The 25,977-nt window shown below is 44.8% G+C and overlaps 1 protein-coding gene across 3 annotated transcripts in view; it reads right to left on the bottom strand.

The window, feature by feature from the left end:
- Nucleotides 1-825: 825 nt before the first annotated feature.
- KIAA0930 (KIAA0930 ortholog) overlaps nt 826-25,977 on the bottom strand; it is a 70,837-nt gene continuing 45,685 nt past the window's right edge. For 2 of the 3 annotated variants that reach the window (XM_070946847.1, XM_070946849.1), the window contains 9 exons: nt 22,016-22,164; nt 14,589-14,696; nt 11,951-12,028; nt 10,128-10,229; nt 9,394-9,534; nt 6,593-6,787; nt 5,373-5,535; nt 4,711-4,866; nt 826-1,435 (listed from right to left, as the gene is read on the bottom strand). In XM_070946847.1, coding sequence (XP_070802948.1) covers nt 1,395-1,435; nt 4,711-4,866; nt 5,373-5,535; nt 6,593-6,787; nt 9,394-9,534; nt 10,128-10,229; nt 11,951-12,028; nt 14,589-14,696; nt 22,016-22,164 — 1,133 coding nt within the window. In that variant the 3' untranslated portion in view covers nt 826-1,394. The remainder of the gene's footprint in view (nt 1,436-4,710; nt 4,867-5,372; nt 5,536-6,592; nt 6,788-9,393; nt 9,535-10,127; nt 10,230-11,950; nt 12,029-14,588; nt 14,697-22,015; nt 22,165-25,977) is intronic. The other variant, XM_070946848.1, reaches the window with a different exon arrangement.

Below are 25,977 nucleotides of genomic sequence, written 5' to 3'. Positions count from 1 at the left end.
TTTGCCTCCCTTCCTCCCATATCTTAGAACAGAGGGTCAGCAACCCGTGGCTCTGGAGCTGCATGTGGCTCTTTCATCCCTCTGCTGCGGCTCCCTGTCGCCAGTCGGCTCCACAATTGAGAGGGCTTTCGGTTAGGACAAGTAGAGGAAAAAGGAAGCTGTTCTAGGAGGACACTCTATGGTGGGGGAACCGGACTTCCGGTCGGCTCCAGAATTGAACAGGGGGTTCCTGGTTAGGACCTTTGTGGCTCTTTGAGTATTTAAGGTTGCCTACCCCTGTCCTTGAATATCATCGGGGAGAGTGTTAAATAGAAACGAGTCTTCAGTTTACTGAGAAATCATACAACACACACATGCGCGCGCATACACACACACATCAGTTTGAGGGGAACCATTTGACCTGATGGGACAGTCAAAAGAATTTTTAGGAGCTACGTTGATTCATTTTAATTTTTCAATTGTCCAGGCTGAGCTTCCTCTGGATTTCCTTCCCGTCCTCTCCAGTTAGCGTGTTCCTCCTCTTCCTCAAATCAGAGGCCCCATATAGTGGAAGACTGACTGGAGGCCAGTGACACCGGAACAACTTTCCTACAATTTCAACCCTTAAGACATTTCTCTCTCCTTTTTTTTTGGCTGGGGTTTTTGTTTTTCGTTGTTTTTGCTGATCTTTGGTAGGTGAAGATGATGTCGCAGAACCCATCTGTGCTACGAGGTGTTAAAATATATATCCCTTTGAGAGAAGCAGAGAAACCTGGCCATCGGAATCCCCCCCCCCAGCTCCTTCATGAATGTACGTGAATTCTGTCCCCCCCTCCACACCCTTAACTTCCCCATGGATGTTATGCTACGTCGCGATCCTATCCGATTTAAAACACTTACAGAAGAGGTTTGCTTTCTTAATGCACGTGAAAAGACCAATGTTCATCGATTCGCCCAGCATGAAATCCTATGCAAGGTTCTTCTCTCAAGGTATATAAAGACTAATGCATTTTGTACAGGTTGGTTCCCAAATTATGGAAGTAAACGCTAACCGATGGTCCGTAAAGCATCGCTGTTGTTGTTATAAGCAGCCCCTACTTCTGTGTTGGTGGTGGGTTAGTTTTGTTTCCCCTTGTTTCCTTTCTTCTTCTTTTTTTTTGCTTTAGAAATCTTCTACCAGTTTTATCTATAAAGCGATACGAGCCAGTTTCTGTTTCTCTGAGGGGAGGAAAGAACAATAAAGAGGCACTTCTTGATTGGCTGGTAATTCCTAGAGATCCCTTTTTTTTTTCTCTCAGAGTTATGTTCCTGACACAAGTGGCAGCTGTGTGACAGAAGACAGCAAGAGATAAGGTTTTTTTTTTGTTTTTTAGGCACTTGGCTGCAAGTTTTCCAAGGCAGCACCCAGCTCTTGGCTATGACATCAGAATCGGTTTCTGTCGCACCTCCAGAATATCTGGGCAAAAAAAAAAAAAAAAGGATCACAGCGAGTTACATGGGAGGTTTCCAAATCCATCTCTTCTACTACCTAGAAGTAACCTGTACGCAGGGGTGGGCTGCTGGGGTTCGCAGGAGTTCAGGAGAACCTCTAGCTAAGATTCTGGGCAGTTCGGAGAACCCCCAAATCCCACTCCTGGCTGGCCCCGCCTACCCCTCCACTCCCAGGAGTCTCTACACGGCCCGTTTTGGATTCAGGTAAGTGCAGGGTGTGCACAGAGGCTCAGGGAAGGGGAAAAACAGGCCTACTGGAAGTTCAGACAGGCCTGTTTCCAGCCTCTGGAGCCTGGGGAGGCCGTTTTTGCCCTCCCAGAGGCTCAAGGAAAGCCTCCATAGCCTCCGCCATGATGCAGGAGGCCGACTAGGCCACGCCCACCATGGCCACGCCCACCCAGCACCTGAGCAGAGAACCCCTTGCTAAATTTTTAAATCCCACCCGTGGCTGTACGGGGATACGTGACTTCATTTACTTGCAGAGGTGTGGAGACCATTAATGAGGTCTTTATGAGAAAACGGTGTGGTGGAATGTAGTCTGGATTCACAGGAGGGAGGGGCTGTTTCTCTGAGGGCAAAGAGACAGCAGAGCTTGGAATGTCTGGTGGGCAGGAAGAGGACAAGGCCAGACCCTCCTGAGTAGTTCACAGAGTGTTTTTATAGTTATTGCAGATAGCTGCTTTAGTCTGGCAAGATTCTGTCTGAAGACAAAGAACGATAAACGAAAACCACTCAGAAATTATCCACATGTTGTTCTTGGCTTTTTTGGGGGGAGGGGCTGACAAAAAGATTTGAAATGTGGAGATTATACTTCTTAAATACCTTGATTATTAAAAAGAAGCGAAATGGAGCCTCTACATGGGGCTCCCCTTGAAGAGCACTCGGAGGCTCCAACTGGTCCAAAATGCGGCCGCGCGGGTGATTACGGGTGCGACTTGTCACACCCACGTGACACCTCTCCTGCGTGAGCTGCACTGGCTCCCAGTGGTCTTCTGGGTGTTGGTTACCACCTTTAAAGCGCTCCATGGCTTAGGACCGGGATATATACGAGACCGCCTTCTGCCATCGACAGCCTCCCACCGGCCAATACGTTTCCACAGAGAGGGGCTCCTCAGGGTGCCATCGGCCAAACAATATCAACTGGCGATGCCCAGGGGGAGAGCCTTCTCTGTGGGGGCACCAGCCCTCTGGAATGAGCTGCCCCTAGATGTGCGGATAATCCCCGACCTGCGTACTTTTCGCCACGCCCTGAAGACCCTCTTGTTTCAACAAGCCGGGCTAGCCTAACATGAATATGAATTTTAATGGGTGTATGTTAGTTTTTAATTTGTGGGCCAAATTTTGGTATTTTTGATTTTAAGGGTTTTTAAATTTTGTAAGTTTTATGTGTTTTAATATGGCTGTACACTGCCCTGAGTCCTTCGGGAGAAGGGCGGTATAGAAGTCTAATAAAAGTAAAGGAAGGAAGGAAAGCTTTTAACTTCCAAATTGGAACCATCTGTCTGTCAGCACTTCAAGCTGCATTTACTCTAGTGCTGACATATGAAGGAGAAGCGAAGGCGTCTGGAAAGGGACGTTTGACTTTTCACCTACTTATTTTCCCTGGAGATAATATCCCCTAGGAGATGGGATGGGAGGGGGGAAATTCCTTTGAGCTGGAGCAGTAGATTAGGGGTAGAGTGGCCATTGGAAGATGGCCAATGAGTGCAGGGGAGTGGGGAACGGAAAGGGAGGGTTTTGGGGCTGGAAGTCAGTGTTGGCTTCGATGGAGTCGGGTGTAAAATGTCGTGCTTAATAAATAGGAGTTTTTCTTCAAAGACTTTGTTTGAAATGCAACTTATCTGAGATGACCTCGAAACTTGACACTATTATTGTCTCAAGGCTAAGTGAATTATTCTTTAAGTCCCCTTTAATATTTGATCTGTATCTCATTATTTGCCTTTATTTCAACTGACCCAGGGCAACCTGTACGGCACTTTAAAAATCTGGTGTGCAGTTGCCTCTTCACCTTTTTCTTTACTTACACATTAGCCCTGATTTGGATCTGGGCCACAATCAGATTGTCAGTCCAACAAGGCAGATCAGGTTAAAAAAACAATTCCATATAGGTCCAGATTATTTTTATTGTAATAGCTATAATAATAGAATATTTCTAGCCTTCTCCCTCTTTACCTTCATAACCCAGACCTCCGGACTTTTCGTCGCGCCCTTAAAACCTACTTTTTTTCAGTTAGCCGAGCTGTCCTGATTTTATGGTTGGTTTTAAAATTTGATATTGATTTTAATTGAAACGTTTTAAACTATGGGCCAAATTTTATTTAATTATTTTAAATCTATTTTAACTTTTGTGTACGAATGTTTTATATTTGGCTGTTCACCGCCCTGAGTCCGGAAGGAGAAGGGCAGTATAGAAATCTGAAAAATAAATAAATAAATATGAATTAAGGAGGAGCTTGTCCGAAACATTTTCTCAAGTTACTTTCTTGGCCTGGGCTCAGGTCCTTCTTATTTGACCCTTGACTTGGTAGCTGCTCTTCTCCTGTCCTTCAGAAGCCCTTTACACAGACACATCCGCAGAATTTCATTCTTCTGCAGATCCCTCCTAAAATTTCCTCATCTTGCGAGTCTTCATCATTCCCCAACCCAAGTCCTCCCTGCTCCTTTTACTCCTAGCTAGTGGAGACATTGTCATGCGGATGAAAGATAATAGGAGTCCAGCATGGGCCCATGATTCCCTATCAGAGATGAGGAATGGGATTGCTAGGACTAGAACTTCAGAAAGTCCATTGGGAATGTTAAGACACTGTTTCCTGGAAATATCTGAAGGTCTTCCCAATAGCGTTTCGGACTCGTAGGAAGTCCAAGTTGTGCAGGCACAGACATTTGTAAAAAGATGCTAATCTCTGAAGGTGAAAGATGTTAGATGAAAGAGCAATAGGTACCAATGCTTTGGTTTTCTGAATGGCCACATGGAGCTGTGGGCAATTTGCAGAAAATGTAAGACTCTACACTGAGATTTAACAGGAAGGAGGGAGGGAGGAGGGAAGGAAGGAAGGAAGGAAGGAAGGAAGGAAGGAAGGAAGGAAGGAAGGAAGGAAGGAAGGAAGGAAAGGTTATCAAACTCATTGGTGGATAAGCTGAGGACAAGCACCATTGTTCCACCCTCTTCATTCATTCCAGGGAAGATACACACCTAAGGAATTTAAAGAAGGGAGGAATTGAAAAGCAGAGCAGCCTTACCAGTTAAAATCCGAGGCAAGGGCAGCGTGACATAGGTTAAGTGTGCATAGAGGAGGAAGTTTTCATCCGTTCGGTTCAACTTCAGCCAAGAACCCACAAGAGAACGTCCAGTCCCAGATAATGACCGGGAACGTAGGTTTGTTGCATTATGCAGATCTGTCAAGAGAGAAGACGACGTCAGGAAGGGAACTGATGCATGTGAATTGCCTTCATGAATTAAACCAGGTGGCATGGTTAGCTCAGTGGGACATCTGTGACCAGGAGCCCCAAATGCTCCCATATACCGGACATCATTGCTAAGGGCAAAGGGCAAAGGTGAGTTTTCCCGCAGCGAATTGGCTGCGGCTAGCTGGCAATGGTGAGTTGGCAAGTTGGCTGGGGCAAGTTGTCCCATTCTGGCCTCTGAGAGTCTCTCAGCCTCATTTTAGCAAAATTCAAAAGCAGACATTGAATGTGGACAGTTTTGATTCCTCTCACTGGGGAGCAAATCAAAAGTACGTCGACAGCCTTCCAACAAGCAAGATGCAGAAAAGGTAGAAACCTCTGCCCTCCCATTCGTCCCGTTCCCTTCCTTCCTGACTCGCTGGCCTTTAGCAGAACGCTAAAAAAAAGGTTGGTGCCCACCCCAAGCTCCACTGAAGGGGTCTCCCCAATTCTCGCACCTCCATCTTCATCATCCCGAAAGAATTCCTCGCTGTCGTTGGCCGAGTGGGATTTCTTCATCTCTGCGATTCGATTTCGGGTCACTTTCCTTTTGAGAGATGGGGAGAAAAAGGAGGGCCGGCTGTTGCGTTCTGGAGTTGGAGGGGTGCTGAAGGACGTGACCTATGGCAAAGACATAAATTGTTTCAACTCCTACCCTCAAAACGACGCTATAGAGCACTGCACACCAAAACAACTAGACACAAGGACAGTTTTTCCCCGAACGCCATCACTCTGCTAAACAAATAATTCCCTCAACACTGTCAAACTATTTATTAAGTCTGCACTAGTATTAATCTTCTCATCATTCCTATCACCCATCTCCTCCCACTAATGACTGCAAGACTGTAACTTGTTGCTTGTATCCTTACGATTTATACTGATTGTTTCCTAGTATGATTTGATTGCTTATTTGTACCCTATGACTATCATTAAGTGTTGTACCTTATGGTTCTTGACGAATGTATCTTGTCTTTTTATGTACACTGAGAGCTTATGCACCAAAGACAAATTCCTTGTGTGCCCAATCACACTTGGCCAATAAAGAATTCTATTCTATTCTATTCTATTCTATTCTATTCTATTCTATTCTATTCTATTCTATTCTATTCTATTCTATTCTATTCTATTCTATTCTATTCTATTCTATTCTATTCCATTCCATTCCATTCCATTCCATTCCATTCCACTCCACTCCACTCCACTCCACTCCACTCCACTCCACTCCACTCCACTCCACTCCACTCCACTCCGGAAAAATAAGTGACTGGAGTACAGCTCTTGCAAGCTTTCTAAGATGAATGGTAGTGGAGCTGAATAGCATGCTGAAATTTCCGCTCATAAAGCCAAGCCATCGGCTTCCACTATTCTGAGAAACAGCTTTTAATATATTGCCTCTTGTGCTGGATTTAATTCTGATGCTCAAGGCCAAAGGTGTCAATCTCACTGCATCACACTGCCGTCACGTGACGTTTTTCCCATTTGCGGAACTGGGTGGGCGTGGCCTGCGTGTGACGCATCCGGCCCGGGCGCCACCAGTTGGACACCCTTGCTCAAGGCCAACCAAAATGGCAACAAATGGCAAAGACATTTGTGACACAACACGGCGCACTGTCTCCAATAACATACTTTATCATGAAAGGAGAGAAAGCGGAAGATGTCATTAACAAAGTTAACTTACGCGCTCATGCAGCGGTGAGCCCGGGTTTGAATCTTCTTCTGTGCCGTAAGGAGACGTGTCACCCGTGGAAACGCGACCCACTGCCATTTCCGCATGTCCCTTGGCCTGAGGCCCCTTCATACGCACAAACTCCATATTATTGTATTTATAAAAACCAAAGGACATTCTCTGGGCCATTTTGGCTGCCACGCTCACCTGCAAAAGAGGGAGTCAAAATTCAAGCCACTATCATCAGCATGAACTGCCAGGGACCTCTTTCAATTCAACTTTTCCGCAGTGGCGCAGTGGTTAGAGTGCGGTACTGCAGGGCTACTTCTGCTGACTGCCGGCTGCCTGCAATTTGGCAGTTCGAATCTCCTCAGGCTCAAGGCTGACTCAGCCTTCCGTCCTCCCGAGGTGGGTAAAATGAGGACCCAGATTGTGTGTGGGGAGGAAGGGGGGGGCAATATGCTGACTCTACAAACTGCTTAGAGAGGGCTGTAAAAAGCACTGCGAAGCAGTATATAAGTCTAAGCGCTATTGCTATTTTCTGTGAGTTGGGCATTGGATCTGCCTTGGTTACCATTATGAGACATGATGTCTTAATGAAAGATATGATCAACTCTCCAACAGTGATCAGCAAATTTCCCCACATTCAATCATCATCCTTGTGGACTTTCTCAATTGGACTTACCACTGTTCTCTAATTGTGGCAAGGCTCCAGTGTGAAAAGAAATTTATAACAGAATAACAGAGTCGGAAGGGACCTTGGAGGTCTTCTAGTCCGACCCCCTGCCCCGACAGGAAACCCTATACCCGTGATGGCGAACCTATGACACGCGTGCCAGAGGTGGTACGCAGAGCCCGCTCTATTGGCATGCGCGCCATCGCCCCAGGTCAGATCTCTGTGGCGTTTCTTTTATGAGCTTCTTTTTCCATGCAAAACAGAAGCTCACGAAAGAAAAAGATCTTACTTCTTGATGCGGTGCCGGTGTTGGGATGCCCTGCCTCCCGCCGGCCAGCTGGCCTTCGGGTCTCTGCTGCGCATGTGTGCATGTCCATGCATGTGCACATTCGTGCATGTCCATGCATGTGCATATCTGCATGCATGTCCACGCATGCACGCTTTTGCACATGTGCATGGACCTTTCGGTTTCGGTATGAGCGTGCCAAAAGTATGTGCGTGCATGCCTGCACCCATAATGCAATGTGCGTGCGACCCTCCGGTGCCCCGCCTCCCCGGGCATGCAGGCATGACCCCCCTGTGACTCCCCCGGTGCCCTCCCTGCCCCCCCCACACCTGGCCCGTTTTTGGTCCTAGGAGGCTACAGGGAGGCCTGCTAGGCCCAAAATGGGCCGCGGGGGGGCTGCACCCCCGCACCTCCCCGCCCACCGCACATATGTGCGTGACCCCCCTGCCCCCCACACATGCATGCGCAACCCCTGCCGCCCGCGCATGCACAGCAGAGACCCAAAAATCAGCTGCCCAGCAGGAGGCGCACGTGCATGCAGAGTGGAGCTGAGCTGGGTGACGGCTTGCATGCCCACAGAGAGGGCTCTGTGTGCCACCTGTGTCACGCGTGCCGTAGGTTTGCCATCATGGCCCTATACCATTTCAGACAATTGATTGTCCCATCTCTGGAGGCAAGTTGTTCCACTCATTAATTGTTCTATCTGTCAGGAAATTTCTCCTTAGTTCTAGGTTGCTTCTCTTATTTAATTCTGACACACTGCGCCATTTGCGCTACAGAAGGTTACCCGGGATCTGACCTGGTATTTAATGTCTATACAACAAATCCGTTTTCTCCCAATCTTGACCAGGGGAGGAGTCACTGCCTTGTTTTAAACAAGGCATGAAATGATTTGAGGAGGGATGGAAGACGGCAAGGTCCTTCTTTCCCTGTTATTATTATAAAAGTAGGCTTCCATCTCCTGCTCTACACACAGGCAAGAAGGCCTTTCTGGATGAAAATAACACACATGGCTGGAAAAAATAACAAAGCAACATATAGATCTGAAATCAGAGATATTCTTGTTGGGCATTCTACCAGAAAAATACGACAAAAAGACTACATATTTGATCTTGCCTATACTAACCGCAACTAGAATTGTACATTCCCCTCAGATTCTGTCTGAGGGGAATGTTAGCTGAGGAATGGTATCTATTGAGAAACCTATACTATATAAGATAAGTGAGGTTGGATAGACCTAATTGAGATATTAAGGTATATAAGCTGTTCTGTCTTCTCCAGATTATGATATAGAGTTATAGTACCGAATATTTGTTTATTAAGGTACTATATAGAAGTATGCTTGTTTATTGTTGTATTGTTCTTTGTGTGTCTTTTTACGTTGTGTTGTCTTTTCTTTTTAACCGAAAATGTAAATAAAGATTATAAAAAAAAAAAAAAGAAAGAAAGAAAGAAAATATTAGAATGTGCAGAAAGAGATAGACTAATGCTTACTATTAAGGATAAAGAAGAAACTGAATATTTTTTGATACGGGATGTATTCTATCAATGGCTGGATAAGAGAAAGAAGTTAGAAAGGAGGAGATATAAAAAGAGGAAATGGTAAAGGGGAGAGTTGTTAAAGAAGAGGATGTTAAGTATTATTGTTATTATATTATTATGTTATTATATTATTACTATTATGGTGACGAATACCACAACAAAGTTGTGTATTATGACTACTTAAACGTAACTGTACCCAGACTACATACTGTTGGATGAAAGTTGAAGGTTATATAAATAAAATAAATAAAACAAGAAAAAAGGAGGCCTTTCTGGATTGGACAACCTCCCCGTCGGAAGGACACTCACCCTATTATCATAGACCTTCTTGAGGGCTTCATAGCGGATGGATCCCTGGAAAATAACACCTTGGAAAGTGTTGCTTTTGTCACTGGCCACCAGCTCCACACAAACCATCTCACCTTCCCCTACAGTCATGTCACTAAATACCTAACGGAGACATCCAAATAAATCAAAGAAAAAATAAATAAATAGCTGTAGAGACACTCAAGGCCAGGGGCCTCCAACCTTAGCCACTTTAAGCCTGGCGGACTTCAACTCCCAGAATTCTGGGAGTTGAAGTCCGCCAGGCTTAAAGTGCCTAAAGTTGGAGGCCCCTGCTCAAGGCCATTTGTCATTGCCTATGGCTAAATCACAGATGACACACTGAGATTTAATAGCAGTGCAGGAGTCAATACCAGGAAACCAGATTCTCAGTAAAAGGTCTGGGGCAGTGATGGAATTCAAATTTAACGGGCACTCACCCCCTTACGCAGCACTAGGGATTCGAACCGTTGAACTGCCAACCTTTCGATCAACAAGCTCAACGTCTTATTTATTTGAAAAAGTGTATATTTTCACATCTTATTGGATGTGTAATAAACCCATTTATAAGATGCGATTCCAAAAATTTCCACATTCAATTAATCTCTCTATATGATTATCTTTTTTTTTTAGACATGAAGTTAATTTTTATCATGACACATACTCCCCAAACTTCTACATTCTTCTACCCAAAGGACCTACTCTCAGAGAAGACCTACCTCTTCAAAGTTGTCAATCATAAAAAATATGTTCGGATAACTAATCTTCGACTCCTCGCCCTTGCTGTCCATGGGGTGTTTACTTGGTGATGCGAAGACTTGCTGGAAAACACCATTTGGAAAATATGATATAGCTTGCGATATATATACACATAGTAGGACGTTCAGCTACGACCACTAGCAGGAGAAGGAAACGCTAAGTTGATTGTAAACCCTGGATCCTCCATGGATAGATCAAGTGAACAAGGGGACGCAACCCTTCCGATTATATCTTCTGGCATTCTTCCCATCCTTTTAATAGAAGCGCAGGTTTACAAAGGATGACTTGCTAACATCTGGAACCCCTGCCCACCTGCTTTTTCCATAAGGATATAGACTGGTCTGACCCAGCTCCCCAAATACAACAAACCCTCGGAAGTTAAATCAATGATTCCTTTATTAGGAGTGTCAGCAGCCCCAGCAAAAAGTTTCTCTCTCAACGCAGGCTAACAAGTCTGTCCACCCAGGAGATGAATAGTTGTCTGCCACATCTATTCATCTCTGCCCCCTGCCTTTTATCTCCAGAATTAGGGTGGGGCCTCGCTAGCAGCGGTGGCTCTTCCATCCCAAGGACCAGCCCATAGATTTCCACTGCTCTCCTCTCCTCTGCCTTCTGTGCATCCGCGCATCAGGCACTGGACCCAGCTGTTCCTCCTCTTCCTCATCAGCCACCTCCAGACCTGGGAGCTGTTGACTCTCCATTTGAGGGCTGACGGATGTCCCAGGCTCCGTCTCCGTCTCCGTCTCTCTCTGACAGCTCCATTCCCTCTTCCCAATTGCAGCTCTCAGGTTGCCTTGATGCTGACCCTGACTCCCACGCCTCCTCCTCTAATTCGGCTGTTGGAGGGGCCGGCGGCCGACAGGCCACAACAGAGACATTTTGGGGAAACGTTCTCTGAAGGAGAAGGATCCACCCACATTTTCAACTCAATCCTTATGCCATCTTCTGCAATTCTAGTAAAGTGAATCCTGTTCCATTTTCAGAGAGTAATCCTACTGACAGACAGACAGAATCTCGAGTCCTTCCATATCCTATTGACTTGGAATGAGTAGCAAACTTGTAAAACTGAGCTTTTCCAAACCTTCCCAAACTCTTTACCAACAATGGTTAGGCCTCTGGTATACTCTTCTGGGTAACTAAGGATTGCATTTGCTTCAAAAATTTTAGCAAGGGGTTCTCTGCCTGGTTGCTGGGTGGGCTTGGCCATAGTGGGCATGGCCTCCTGAACCATGGGGGAGGGCGTTTTTGCCCTCCCCAGGCTCCAGAGGCTTTCCTTGAGCCTCTGAGAGGGCAAAAACAGTCTCCCCAGGCTCTGGAAGCCTTCCTGAACTTCCAGTAGTCCCATTTTTCACCCTCCCCAAGCCTCCATGTGCTCCCTGCACTTACCTTCATCCAAAACGGGCTGCGTGGGGACTCTTGGGAGGGGAAGGGTGGGTGGGGCCAGCCAGAGGTGGGATTTGGGGGGTTCTCCGAACTGCACAGAATCTTAACTAGAGGTTCTTCTGAACCCCTGCGAATGCCCAGCAGCCCACCCCTGCTTACCTCTTAATTTGTTGAATGTGTGATGACAAATTGACTAGGGGAATTTTACTAAGCCAATTTGAAATGCTCCTCAAAGCTATTATGGAGTTAAGTCTGAGGCTATCGCTAATTCAAACTACTTGAGCTATATAAGGAAACCATAATATAAGTTCGGGGGGGGGGGGGAGAAATGGGGCAAAGGCTGAAGCCAAAAGAAGGAGGAGACACCCTTTTAAAGTTCCCAAATTGCAGAGCTGCTCACCTGGGACTTCTTTTTATGGATGTGAATATCCCCTCCATCGGAACGAGTACATACCGCACACGTCACTATATAATCCAGCTGAAAGAAAATCAAAGTATTGGTTTGATGAAACACCAATCAGCATCAGGTTTCTCATTAGGTTTTCCTTTGTGTACATGTCCAGATCCCCCCCAATAGAAAATATGAGGTCCTTCGGTTTTCATTTAAAGAAGTTATCTGAAGCTACTTCACAACAGAGGTCAGATGCTTTCTTACATGTTTCATGTTCAATTGCAACTGAAAGTCAACGCAATCCTATAGATCACCCAGTAGGTTTTCTATAACTCTTGCCCTTTCTTGGATCTATGGGCTCCTATCTCTCCATCATTCTCCTTCCAACCTTCTTAATTTGTGTGCATGTGAAATTCTCTCAGACTTCAGTTTTTTCCTTTGGCTCAGCCCCTTCCTTCTGTCCTGAATCCGTCTGAGCACTGCATAATTCAATTGCTGAATGGCAAGTGAATTCTTCTTCCTGCTCTATTGCTCAGCAAATCACCCAGAGAAATCCCAAGCCACCAGTGGTGGGTTCCAACCGGTGTTACCACCGGTTCTCTTCACGCACGCGCTTTGTGGGCAATTGCTGCACGCAAGCGCATTAGATTTCTGCCCAGTTGAGGTGCAGCAATCCACTCTGCCGTGCCTATCAGCTGAGCTAAAAAATGACAAATAAAGGTAGGTATAACGCGGGGGGCGGCGGGCGGGCCTAACTCACATTCATAGAGAACCGGTTCGCTGACGTCACATCATCACCATTACCGGGTTGCCCGAACCGGGCTGAACCGGGAGCAACCCACCACTGCAAACCACCTCCACGTGTAAAATTATTTAAGACAGTGTTTCTCAACCTTGGTAATTTTAAGAGGTGCCGACTTTAATTCCCAAATGTGTGGACTTCAGCTACCAAGATGTGTGGACTTCAACTCCTTGGCCTTATTGTCATGCACTCAAAAGCCCGATTGGGCTTATTATCAGGGAATGTCTTAATTGGGGGGAAACAGGATAAATAAATAATCCATCCCTCAAAGTTGGAATAGAAATCTAACAAATGAAATAAAATTTTATCCCATAAAATAAAAATATGTTTTCAAAATTAAACTGAAGGGCTATTGATTAATCTATCAGGATTAGAGGACTATTAGGATTAGAGGACCTAATCTATTAGGATTAGGATTAGATATTAGGATTAGGGATTAGGATTAGGATTAGATATTAGGATTAGGGACTAGACAAAGGAGAGGAAAAAAATTACGATGGGGGGGAGACAACATGAGGCTTAAAACACCTCTTGAACCTTCACCCCAAACAAAGTTCCAAATATTTTGGCCCTGTCCACTTCGGCTTCTATAATTTAGAATCATCCAACGGGTTTGTTCACTTTCGAACACTGAAATACCTGAGGTGTTTTCAGAAAAAAACAGAGATTTATTTATGCTGCTGGCTTATTGTAAGAATTTGTTGGCAGCGTTTCAGTTTCAACAACAGAGCACTCGAGGTAGATGAAATCACAAATTAAAACCCAATCCGAAAATAACAATATCACAGGTTTGTTGGTTTCTTTAAGAAAAGGCAAAAGGAGGGCAACTTTCTATAAATCATTACAATCTCTGGAAAGGAAACAAAATCACAAAGGAGCAGTGTGATGTCTGGCACTTCGATTAATAACACCAAAGCTAATTTAAGACTGACAAACCTCCTCAAACAATTAAAAAAAAGCAGTCTGGTTTTTTGGTTTTTTTTTTACTCCAGTACCCCCTTCCAAGTGGCTGCTTAGTCCAGGAGGCACTCACCAAGCACAGAATGAACAAAACGTAGTATCCTTGTCCACTCTGCTATAGGATCATCAGCCTACGTGTAATCTCTTTAACCAAGCTGAAATTGCTGAGGAACAGATAACCTTACTACAGGTTTAAACCAGTAGTGGGTTTCAAATCCCGGCGCTACCAGTTCGCTATCGGTAGCGAGCGAGCGAGGCTTCTGCGCATGCGCAGAGCGTTTTTGTCTCATTAAAATAATTTCTCATTAAAATAATATTTATTAAATTTCCAAAGATTAAAATACACAGTACAAAAAGAAACAATACACAAAAAAAAGCAAGGAAAACACACACACACACACACACACACACACACACACACACACACACACAAGATATAAACAACCAAAAACAAACATATCAAAATTTCAATACTAATAACAACTTTTCTGCATCGGTATCTCTAACCTATTTAACCTCTTTACACAAATTCTACTTCTAAATATCTCTATCTTAAACTTACATCTTTACTTAAATTACCTTGATTTCTATTTACAATTCAATCTCATAACAAAAAAAATGTATTTTTGATGATGTCTGGGCGGGTGGGCGGAGCCTCCCACCACCGCTGCTGCTACCGGTTCTCCCAAACCGGGGTGAACTGGTAGAAACCGACCACTTTAATTGGTTTAAACAGATGGGAAGTCTCGAAATGACCAAGTGATTTGGTGGATCGTGCAGATTCAAGCCAAGGTACCATTCTCATTCGCAAAATACCCCGCAAATTGCAGACATCCCCCTCTCCTAACGCCAGCAAGCTTTGGAGAAGAGAAAAACTGAGGTCACCTTCTGTAGTATAAGGTTCAGGTAGACGCTCTCCTCCCAATCAATGTCAGGATCGCCCAAACCTGGAAGCTTCTTGGAATCTCTGCGGTATACTTCAACTTCAACCTGCTAAAACAAAGCCCAACAGTGTGGGTAAGAATCACACTATAACTAGAAATGTATAGTATTTGGGGGTAGGTGGGTTCAGAAGCATCAGAAGGAAGGACGGTGATTAGTTCACAGGCTCAGGATCAAATCACATATTCAACTCAAATGTGGATAGCAATATCACCTAGATTTATATACCGCATTACAGTGCTTTACAGCCCTCTCTAAGCGGTTTACAGAGACAGCATATTGCCCCCAACAATTTGGGTCCTCATTTTACCGACCTCTGAAGGATGGAAGGCAGAGTCAACCTTGAGCCTGGTGAGATTCGAACTGCCAAATTGCAGACAGCCGGCAGTCAGCAGAAGTAGCCTGCAGTACTGATTCTAACCACTGTGCCACCATGGCTCATATCTGAATCTAACTAACTCCTCCATTTTCATCCCCTTTTCCCATATATTCAAGTTAATCCGAAGTAGGAAAGAGGTTCCCATTGCTTCCTCCTGAACAAATAGCCCTTAAGAAAAGTTACTTTCCCTATGGTAGATTTCAGCAATGTAGTGTCTAACATCTTTCTTCCATTTAGTATTTTTATTCTTATTGCCTGTTCAGTCCGGTTACATTGAATTTGCGAGAAGGCTTTTTTACAAAGTGTTTCCCTGGACACAACAGCAAGGAACGCCACGGAGCTGGAACATTGAGACGTATGTCCTGCTTCTCGCCCGCCCCACTTGCCACCTCCAAATTGCATCCCTAAAGGGGGCGGGTGGCTAAGAAGAGGCAGGAGCCCTGCCATGCCGGGTGAGGTGGGGAGAAGAGACGGCAAGGGGACCCACATCTCGTTCCACGCATCTCACTTCTCCTCTGCCCCACCTGTCAGAAATGAGTCTTTGTGAGACTCATCGCGCCACCGCCACAGCCTCGTGGAGCAGAACTCTACAAGGCACTGCCGCGATGTTTAACATACCGGCGCAGCCGCGAGCAGCAGGACGCCAGCTGTACCGGTATGATGAAGCTTGCGGTGGTGCTGCAGTTCATGCATGCAACAGCACAACAAGTCTTGCAGAGTCCTGCTCCACGAGGCAGCGGCAGCGGGACACATCAGGGCAACGGCAGCCAGCCGCTCAGCCGGCACAAAGAACAGGGAGGGGAGGGCATGTTCCCCCCCTTTCCTCCCCCTCCGGCCTCGACTCCTCAACTCGTTTCGGTTGCATGGCAAGCAACCAGCGGAAATGGCGGGACCAGCTGCGCATGATTGTGGGGGGCTTATTTTAACACATGTAATTGGGCTCATTATCCAGAGAGGTCTTAGTTTCGGGGAAACACGGTACACACACACACACACACACACACACACACACACATATGGAAGGAATTAGCTGGTGGAATGAGGTGTCATCCACTTTTCATCCTAGAGGGAGAGGAAAATTTATGAAAGGCTCTTATCGGTGATCCAGAATTTATTTTAGAACTAACCACGTTTTCCACGTTAGGAAAAATGTAAATGTTTCCAGTGAAATGCAGTTTCAGCTTCCAAGATCACGCCTAGAGCATACAGCTGATGGTCTTCTCTGGTGGACAATATTTGACAGGCTGCACTTATGCTTGCAGATGGTTTGGCTTTGAGTGTTTCATATTTTTTTTAATGTGTGTACACCACTAGGAATTATTGGATTCCAGTGGGACATAAATGAAAACAAGCAAATAAGTAAATTGCATTGGGTTTCAGCAAGCACTGAAAAGAGCGGCAAATAATTCATTGGAAAAGGAAATACCTCTATTAACACGTCCTACTATAATTTGGTTGATTTATAATTCCATTTGCAGTCATGCTATTAAAAAGTAGCAGCTCTGTTTTTATTAGTTTGAATGCAGGAAAAAAATGGGTAAAATGTCATTTGTGATTCAGGTAAAATCTGGAGGGAAGCAAAATGGGGGAGATGACAGTAATTCATATAGAGTGAAATATCTGCAGCAGAGAAGGAGGGGACAGCACCTTAGCATTTCAAATGAAGAAGAGCTAGATCAGGGGTCTGCAACTTTAAACCCTCAAAGAGCCATTTGGACCCGTTTCCCACAGAAAAGAAAACACCGGGAGCCACAAAACTCTTCCCGTGCCTGACTATTTCTTGAGCAGCCACAAAACTAGCATACGTAGTTGAATTAAACATTCTGTTTTCTTCTGAAACTGTTCTTTTCTTGGATTTATCCATGGTTGGCCTACCAGGGGTTGAAAAGCTCAATAAATCGCGTGCCAGCGGGTGTCGCACATTGGCTGTTGTGATGCATATTTTGAGTGACAGGGAGCCGCAGCAGAGGGGTGAAAGAGCCACATGCAGCTCCAGAGCCACAGGCTGCCGACTGAGATTGGACAAATTATGAGAGGGTTATTGATGAATCCGTACTCTGGAGATTAATGCATTCTCTCCTTCTTGGAAGAACAGTAATCTAGGGACAAAAATCTCAATTTTCTATTCTCACCGGCACCATCAATTCAGCAAACTGTTATTCTCTAAAAGTTGAGAAGCTCACACGCTTAAATCTTTCAGCAAAGTGAAATGTTGATTCAGGCCGACAAAGGAAAGTCTGGCGTAGCCTTGCTCCTGTCTCAGAGTGAGTTGTTTTCCTTTCTATTTAAAAAAAAAATCACAAGTGATTTTTGCAGCCTGGAGCTGCAAACTCAGCTCTTTTTAGTGTTTGGTTTGAAAAAAAATCTCAAAAATGCTTGGCAGGTCATTCTTACTGCTTCCCTTTTCTACGTGGCAGATATTGCCAGAAACTGGACAATTAGCGCTATGCAGAGTCCCATCTGCTTCAAATCACCTCTTTGTTCCAAATACACACACACACACTGCTCTTGAGTTGCTAAGAACGAACATCCAGATTCATTCTGTGAGCAACCCTGACTTAATTTATGTCTGGAATAAGGTATGTTTCTCTTAATGGATGTTAGCAGAGAAGTTAACGGTTTATGTGTAGTAGTAGTCCTTGATTTATGACCACAATTGGAATCAGAATTTCCGTTGCTAAGCAAGGCAATTATTGCTAACTGTAATTATTAAGTAACTCACTCAGTTGTTAAGCTCACTGACTTTGCTTGCCAGAAGCCAGCTGGAAAAGTTGCAAGCGGTGACCCCAGGAGCCAGGGATGCTACAAATGTCTAGTGCAAATATCCAAATTTTGACTGTGTGACCATGAGGATCAGGGATGGGTTCTAATTTTTTTTTACTGCCGGTTCTGTGGGCGTGGCTTATTTTGTGGGCGTGGCTTGGTGGGAGGGTAATGTGACTGGGTGGGTGTGGCCAACTTTTTTTTTTTTACTTTTAAAAGCATTTTTTCTACAACCTTAAGAGGTTGCAGAAAAAAATGCTTTTAGAAGCCCCTGACGATCCCAGCTGAACCGCGCAATCATCAGAGACTTTTTTTTTTACTTTTAAAAGCATTTTTTCAGCCGAAGAGGTTGTAAAAAAATGCTTTTAAAAGTTAAAAAAAAAAAAAGCCTCTGATGAGGTGGGCGGGATAAGCGAGCGGCAACTGGGCCAGGACCGGTTCGGGGGTGTGACCAGCCAATGTTATTACCAGTTCTCCGAACTACTACTAATTTTTACTACCGGTTCTTGCGAACCGGTGTGAACCAGGAGCAACCCACCACTGATGGGGATGCTGCGTCAGTTGCAAGGGCGAGGACCAGTTTTTAAGTCACTTTTTTCAGTGTCTTTGTAACTTCAAACTAAACAATGGTTGTAAATCAAGGACTACCTGTAACGTCTTCACAAATCATCGTGAATTGTGTGGCTGGAAAGTACCGTGTTTCCCCGAAAATAAGACACTGTCTTATATTTTTTTGAACCCTGAAATAAGCGCTTGGCCTTATTGCCATGCGCTCAAAAGCCCAATTGGGCTTATTATCAGGGGAGGTCTTATTTTGGGGGAAACAGGGTATATAAACATCTGCATATCTGTCAATTTTATTTTAGTTTTTTAATAATACAAACAGTAGAAAATACCTAGCTTTGGTAGAGTAAATATTCAATGTTATCTCAGTCTTTGTAAAGTACTGAAGTCTGTTTGTATTCTTAACCATCTTTTTCCAGCCATGTCTGCCAAACGGTTTTTTGAATTAAGAATTAACTCTTTGAGTTAGGAATTCATTCTTAATGAATTCATCAATAATGAAAAGTGTGAGTTGATAGACTTTCTGCTTGATGGTTCAGCAATGTAAGACAAGCCCCGTTATATTCTTCTAAAGATATCTTACCACCTGTATTGTATGACAGGGAGTATTTGATTAAGCTTCAGAGGAGAGGTAAAGCTTCACTCAGTCTGATCAATTGTAGTGACAATCAAGTTTGGAGCAGATCAGCCTTCAGATGACATCAAGCCACGCTGGGAGATTAGGAATGGTTGTTGTGTTGATATCAGGCCATCTTACATGGCCTAGCTAATCTCACTGAGCAGTGGTGGGATCCTGCCGGTTTAACCACCAATTCGGTGATTGCGCCCTTTGCACGCTGCACGCGCATGTAGAGTTTTGACAAAACTAAATTTACGTCTTACTTCTGGGGACTAACACAGCTGAGGCGCGGCAACCTGCTCTGCCGCACGAATCAGCTGAGAGGATAAAGGTAAGTAAAGCGTGCAGGGGCGGGCCCACCTGATTGTCGGAGCGAACCGGTTCGCTCCCAGCTGATCGTCAGAGCTACCGGTACGCCCGAACCAGTCCAAACTGGCTGAATCCCACCCGTAATAACATGGATTGTGGAAGAAAAGAAGCTAAAATGTCAAGATTGAACCGCTTTGCTTCTTTCAAACCTTAACGCTTTTCAACTTGCCAATGAACTGGCGAGAGGGAAAAGGGAAATGGAATGCTGAGAACGTATGAGGAGATCGTGAGAGTTTGGCAACCATCAAGGTCAGCATTGCAGGTGCTAAAGAAAGAGATGGACTGTTCCCATAACAAAAGGATAATCGGATAATGTGATCACCCAGGAGTGGAGAGAAGAGGAAGCTATTGTTTAACTAGGCAAGGCTTTGCTTGGGGAAACCAGAGCTGGTTTTGTTTCTTCAGTACCAAAATGGTGTATCCAATGAAGTTTTACTTTTGGGATTTCAAGGCTCCCGAGAGTGTTTCTTTATTTTGGGTTCACTAGTTGAGGCAGTTGACATAAAATATATGTATGACTAAGTGTCTAAACAGAATAGTTTAGTAATAGCAAGAAATTTCCTGTCATGCAAAGGAATGCATGTCCCACCGAAGAGTTGAGACCATGATTTATCCCATCTGAACACAAATCATGGTCAATTGCAGAACATCTCTCAAAATCAATGCAGGATGAAAGCAAAAAAAATCTATTAAGCAGCTGGGCATAGGCCTAGTTTCTGACCACTCCACTGACCACTAACCCTAACCCTAACCCTAACCATCAAAAGAAACATTATCTTTGTGCAATATTTCTCAATTTTGGCAACTTTAAGATGTGCGGACTTCAACTCCCAGAATTCTCCAACCAACCATGTCAGCTGGAAGATGCTGGGAATTTAAATCCACACATCTTAAAAGTTGCCAAGGTTGAGAAAAACACTGACTTTTTGAACGGGTCTGAAACTTAGATTCCCATCATTAGCAAGCAGCAGGCAACGTAGTAGGGCATTTCATGTGTATCTATGGAAGCCAAAACTCAGGATGACTCTGGCAGCACTTTCTCACTTACACATTTAATTAAAAGGCAGAAGCTTTTGCAAGCATGCAAGGAAGCATCAAAATGTTTCTCTATTAGGGTTTTGCTAATCAGCTCTGATTCAATTCAAATTGGAGACTGGCAATTTGGAGAGAGAAAGATTTGAATGTGCAATTTGAGAGCAAAACAATTCAATTTATTTTGGGATCTAATTTAAAAAGGAGACCTTTTAGATTGAAGCAGTCTATCGATTTTATACATAAATAAAAATTAGCACGGATTGCTTGCCACAATATCCTTTTAAAAAAAAAAACATTGCTTGATAACTGGCCAGATACAAGGATTATTAGAATCGCTTTAAATATATAAACTCTGTTTTATTGCAGTAGTAACCAAGAGGGAGCTATTGAGTTCAAAAATGCAATATTGTTCATGCCCAGGGGGATTTTATGTCAAACAAACAGAACTTCTTGTTTTGTATTCACTCTAAGAAGTGACAGGTGGAGACGGCTATAAATCACAAAACATTAATTTCATGCTTTACAAATGAAGCAAATATTTAACCAACAGAGACTTCTTAAACCCACGTGGGGGAGGGGGATGGAGGACTTTGACAAACTAGTTTTGTTACCTGAAAAGAGAACACAAAATCAAAGATATATAACATAGTTTCCTGTATTTATATGAAACTGCATTTCTAGAAATATTTTCAAGTAGATAGAATAAAGCTGAAGTGCAAGATTAGTAGGAGGCATTATTCTCTTTTTGTTCTGGGAAAAACTGTCGAAAGTCTAAATGAACGCAGTTATTATTAGATGTATAATTACATTCTTTATTGTCAGAACGTTTACAGCGTGGCTACTATTTTGAGACAACCCAGGGCCAAACTACAGGACACAGAGGTTTTGTCATTACAAACAGTGGTTTATATACAATACTTCTATATACAAGCATACATGTGGTAGGCACATACCAGACAAGCAATGATTCTTCAACTCTACCCGGAGAACTACAATGCAGATCAGGGTGGATTTGATTTAAATCGAGTTGATTTAAATCACAATTTAAATCATGATTTTAAATCACTAGTAAAAAGGCTGGATTTAAATCAACTCGATTTAAATCATAATTTCTAAAGAGCAACCGTCATCTCTGCTACTCCTTTGACCCACTGTTGACTCACCGATAGTCCCAGTGTTGCAGAACATACAGCCTCATGCCACATAACTAAGCTCCATTTCATGCTGAATAAACTAAATTATTTCTGTATCTTAAATAGAAAACTATCTTACGATAGATTTTTACGCCAAAAGTTTTTTATTAAAATAAATTCGATAATTCCCCCCCCCACCCCCCTCCCGCCATGGTGCAGGAGGCTGACTAGGCCACGCCCACCATGGCCACGCCCACCCAGCAACTGGGCAGAGAACCCCTTGCTAAAATTTTTGAAGCCCACCCCTGCTTGCTTCTGATTTACACTGAAGAAATATATTCTTTTTTAACTGGGTAAAAAAAAAAATCTCCCTTCAGTTGAAATCGGTACCTATGTCTTTGATCTCCTTTCTAATTTTCGGTCAGCTGAAGAGGAAACCCGTTTGCCATTTATGAGAGAAGAACAACAATGGCCCTTCTTGGGAGTTTCAGCTTGTTAACCAACCTACCTTCTTTTCTTCTACGCCATCTCCGCCAACATAGGCCAGCCTCCTGCGGACGTAGAAGAGCATATCATCTTGCCTCGGAGCCCATTTCTCCATAAAGTAGGTGGAAAACATCCATGTCCAGAATACGATGCGGTCATCTTTGAAAAAACCTAACAAGGAAGTCAAAGGAAGGATTAAGAATCCGAGATATCAGATTGCATTCATTGAGTTTAATGCAAAGGGATCAACTGGAAAATTGGCAAGCAGCTCAGATGGCCTCCCAGTTACCCAAGCCCTGCCTCATCTTATATAACACCTTGTCCTTTATTTACCGTATTTTTAGGAGTATAAAATGCACGTACCTTTTATGGTGAGGAAAAGAAGAAGAAGAAATCTCCCTCTGCCTCTGAGCAATTTTGCCTCGTTGCAGCAAACAGCCTGCTTTACTTTCATTTTCGTTTTCAGTATAGCTTGATTAGCACAAGGAAAAAAAAAATCTGCTCCAGCAATTGACCTCTTTGCAGCAAGCAGCAGAAGCCCCAGCAAAACAGCTGAGAGCAAATCAGCTGAGAGTCAGGAGGCCGATCCAATCAACTTGTGCTAATTAGGCTGTGCTGAAGCTGAAAGGAGCTGTTTCTTCTTGCTGTTTGCTTGCAAGGAGGTAACTGCTGTGAGGCAGAGGCCAAAGGGTGGGGGCCAGTGGGTGGGCGGGGCTATATTTGGTGTATAAGACGCACCTAAATTTTCACCCCCTTTTAGGGGGGAAAGGTGCGCCTTATACTCTGAAAAATACGGTAATTTGTGTCCTGCCTTTATTATTTTTACAAATAAAACTCAAGGCGGCGAATGTATCCAACACACCGCTCCTCTTCCTATTTTCCATACAACAACAACCCTGTGAGGTGGGTTGGGCTGAAAGAGAGCAACTGGCCCAAAGTCACCGAGCTGGCTTTCATGGCTAAAGCGGGACTTGAACTCACGATCTCCTGCTTTCTAAGCCTAGTGCCTTAACCATGAGACCAAATTGGCTCTTATGATATCTAGCCTGGCTAGGTGGCTCAGTGGCTAAGGCGCTGAGCTTGTTGATCAGAAAAGTCAGCAGTTCGGCGGTTCGAATCCCTAGCATAGGTCTCCTGAGTGAGCAGGGGGTTAGACCAGATGACCTCCAAGGTCCCTTCCAACTCTGTTACTGTTTGTTTGTTTTGTTTGTAAGTTCTAATATCGTTTTAGGGCAAAATCTAAGTCTAGCCATCTCTATATTTCTTCCATGGGTTCTCAGGACTTCCCACAACAAAGACCACAATCTCATCAAATTCCCTCTATTGTAAAAATCAGTAAAAGATTGAAAAACTTTCAGGCACAGTGAGGTAAAATTTACTTGCTCAGAAACACACGTGTGTGGCGGGGAATATTTTCGTGAGGCAAATGATTGTGAAGTTCCTTAGAATTTGACCTCCATTTATTACTGTCTATTACTTAAAACTGTCAGCCAAAAAATGGGAGACTCACAGAATTCTGCCAAGGCAATTTGGCAAGATTCGCCTTACATCAATAACTTCACTGCAACCCCTGCTTCGGTTCGCTTGACAAACACATTCGGCTTGAAAATGTATTTCCCCAAATCTTTGGCGGGGAGCAAAAGCCGTACAGCAGAAGCGTAAAGAATCTTCTATTTCCAACAATTTCTTTGGCTGTAAATAGTTTGTTGAGGGATGAATTAAGACGATGACTTTTCAAATCGGGAAATCCAGCAATGGTGGAAAGATGCAAGATTCCCTTCCCTGATTTCTCTGAGAAAGCTAACCATCACCGAGATCGATGCTAAAGACATGGAGCGGCAGATACAGGCAGAGATTGTTCTGGGACAGGGATGTCAAACTCAAGGTCCGGGAGCTGGATCTGGCCCGCAGGGTGCTTAGATCTGGCCCGTGGGGCTGCCCTGGAAACAGCAACGGACTGTCCCATGGTGCCTGTGCCAGCAAAAATGGAGCTCACAAGGGCCGCACGCAGCCCAGGGGTGAAATCCAGCAGGTTCTGGAGAACCGGTAGCGGAAATTTTGAGCAGTTCAGAGAACCGGCAAATATCACCTCTGGCTGGCCCCAGAGTGGGGTGGGAATGGAGATTTTGCAATATCCTTCCCCCAGGAGTGGGGAGGGCATGGGGATTTTGCAGCATCCTTCCCCTGCCACACCCACCAAGCCACGCCCACAGAACCAGTAGTAAAAAAAATTTGGATTTCACCACTGATGCAGCCCTCCCGAGCTCCATGTTTGCTAGCAGAAGGTTGCAGGAGGCCGTCACAGCCAAAAACAGAGCTTGTGAGGGCTGCAGGTGGCCCTCCCAAGCTCTGTTTTCGCTGGCAGAGGGTTGCAGGAGGCCGTCCAAGCAGAAAATGGAGCTTGAGAGCCCGTTTTCGCTGGCAGAGCGCTCGGGCCACCACAGGTGCCCCTGACACAAGTGACATCAAGCTGGACATGCCCACTCCCATCGCGGCCCCCCAAGGTCAAACACAACCATGAAATCATCCAACAATATGGGGTGGGATATCAGCAATATGTTGATGATACCCAGCTGTATATCTCCACCCCCCGTCAGTTCAGTGAGGCAGTGGATGTGATGTGCTGGTGCCTGGAGGCTGTGAGGATCTGGATGGGAGTCAACAGGCTCAGCCTTAACCCAGACAAGACCGAATAGCTGTGGGTATTGCCTCCTAAAGACTGTGTCGATTGTCCATCCTTGGTCCTGGGGGGGGGGAGAAATTGTCCCCCTCAGAACGGGCTCACAATCTGGGTGTCCTCCTAGACTCACAGCTAAGATTGGAACAACATCTGACAGCTGTGGCTAGGGGGACCTTTGCACAGGTTCGCCTGGTGTACCAACTGCGACCCTACTTGGATCATGAGGCTCTCCTCACAGTCACTCATGCCCTTGTCACCTCACGGTTGGATTATTGCAACGCGCTCTACATGGGGCTACCCTTGAAAAGTGCTCGGAGACTACAGTTGGTCCAGAATGCAGCCGCACGAGCTATTGTAGGTGCACCTATATACACCTACATTACACCAATTCTCCGCGAGCTGCACTGGCTCCCTATCGGTCTCCGGACGCAATTCAAGGTGTTGGTTATTACCTTTAAAGCCCTACATGGCTCAGAGCCAGGCTATCTTCGAGACTGCCTTCTACCACATAGCTCCCATCGACCGGTAAGTTCCCACAGAGTTGGTCTCCTCCGGGTCCCATCAGCTAAACAATGTCGGTTGGCGGGCCCGCGGGGGAGGGCCTTCTCTGTGGCTGCCCCGGCTCTCTGGAACCAATTACCCCGAGGTCCGGACCGCCCCCACCCTATTGGCCTTCCGGAAAGCGGTGAAGACCTGCTTTTTCGGCAGGCCTGGGGCTGTTGATCTCGCTACGGCGATCTTGCGAGACCCAGCCATGGAATGGAGGGTATGGGTTTTTAATGTTCTTTTAAAAAAAAATTTACGGGATATTGTTCACATTGTTTTTTTGCTGTAAGCCACCCAGAGTCCCTAGGGAGTTGGGCGGCATAGAAATGTGACTAATAAATAAATAAATAAATTACGCCCTGATGTACAACCCTCAATGAAATTTGAGTTTGACACCCCGCTGTTCTGGGATGTTTTACGGTAACTACATTCTGGTTTAAACTTATGACCATTTTTCACAGTCTAAGCCAGAAAGTAGTTACTGTAGTGTAAAACATCCCAGAACAATCTCCGGTGTAACTTAACATGAATTTAGGAATGTTTGAAAGCATGAAGACTGGGAACCCGGCACTACTCTCCTATACTCTGCCATTTGTAAAGGAAATGTTATAAATGGGGCCTGGTGGCTCAGCAGACTAATAGCATTGTGATTGACACCAGCAGTCTGCAATTACTGTAAGTTCGAATCTCACCAGGCTCAAGGTTGACTCAGCCTTCCATCCTTTCTAAGGTAGGTAAATTGAGGACCCAGTTTGTGG

This window comes from Pituophis catenifer, unplaced genomic scaffold (genome assembly GCF_029215685.1).
Source record: "Pituophis catenifer annectens isolate HBS135680 unplaced genomic scaffold, rPitCat1.0.hap2 SCAF_7, whole genome shotgun sequence".
NCBI classification, from domain to species: Eukaryota; Metazoa; Chordata; class Lepidosauria; order Squamata; family Colubridae; genus Pituophis; species Pituophis catenifer.
The sequence above is the reverse complement of the archived record's forward strand: the minus strand, read 5'-3'. Positions and strand labels throughout refer to the sequence as shown.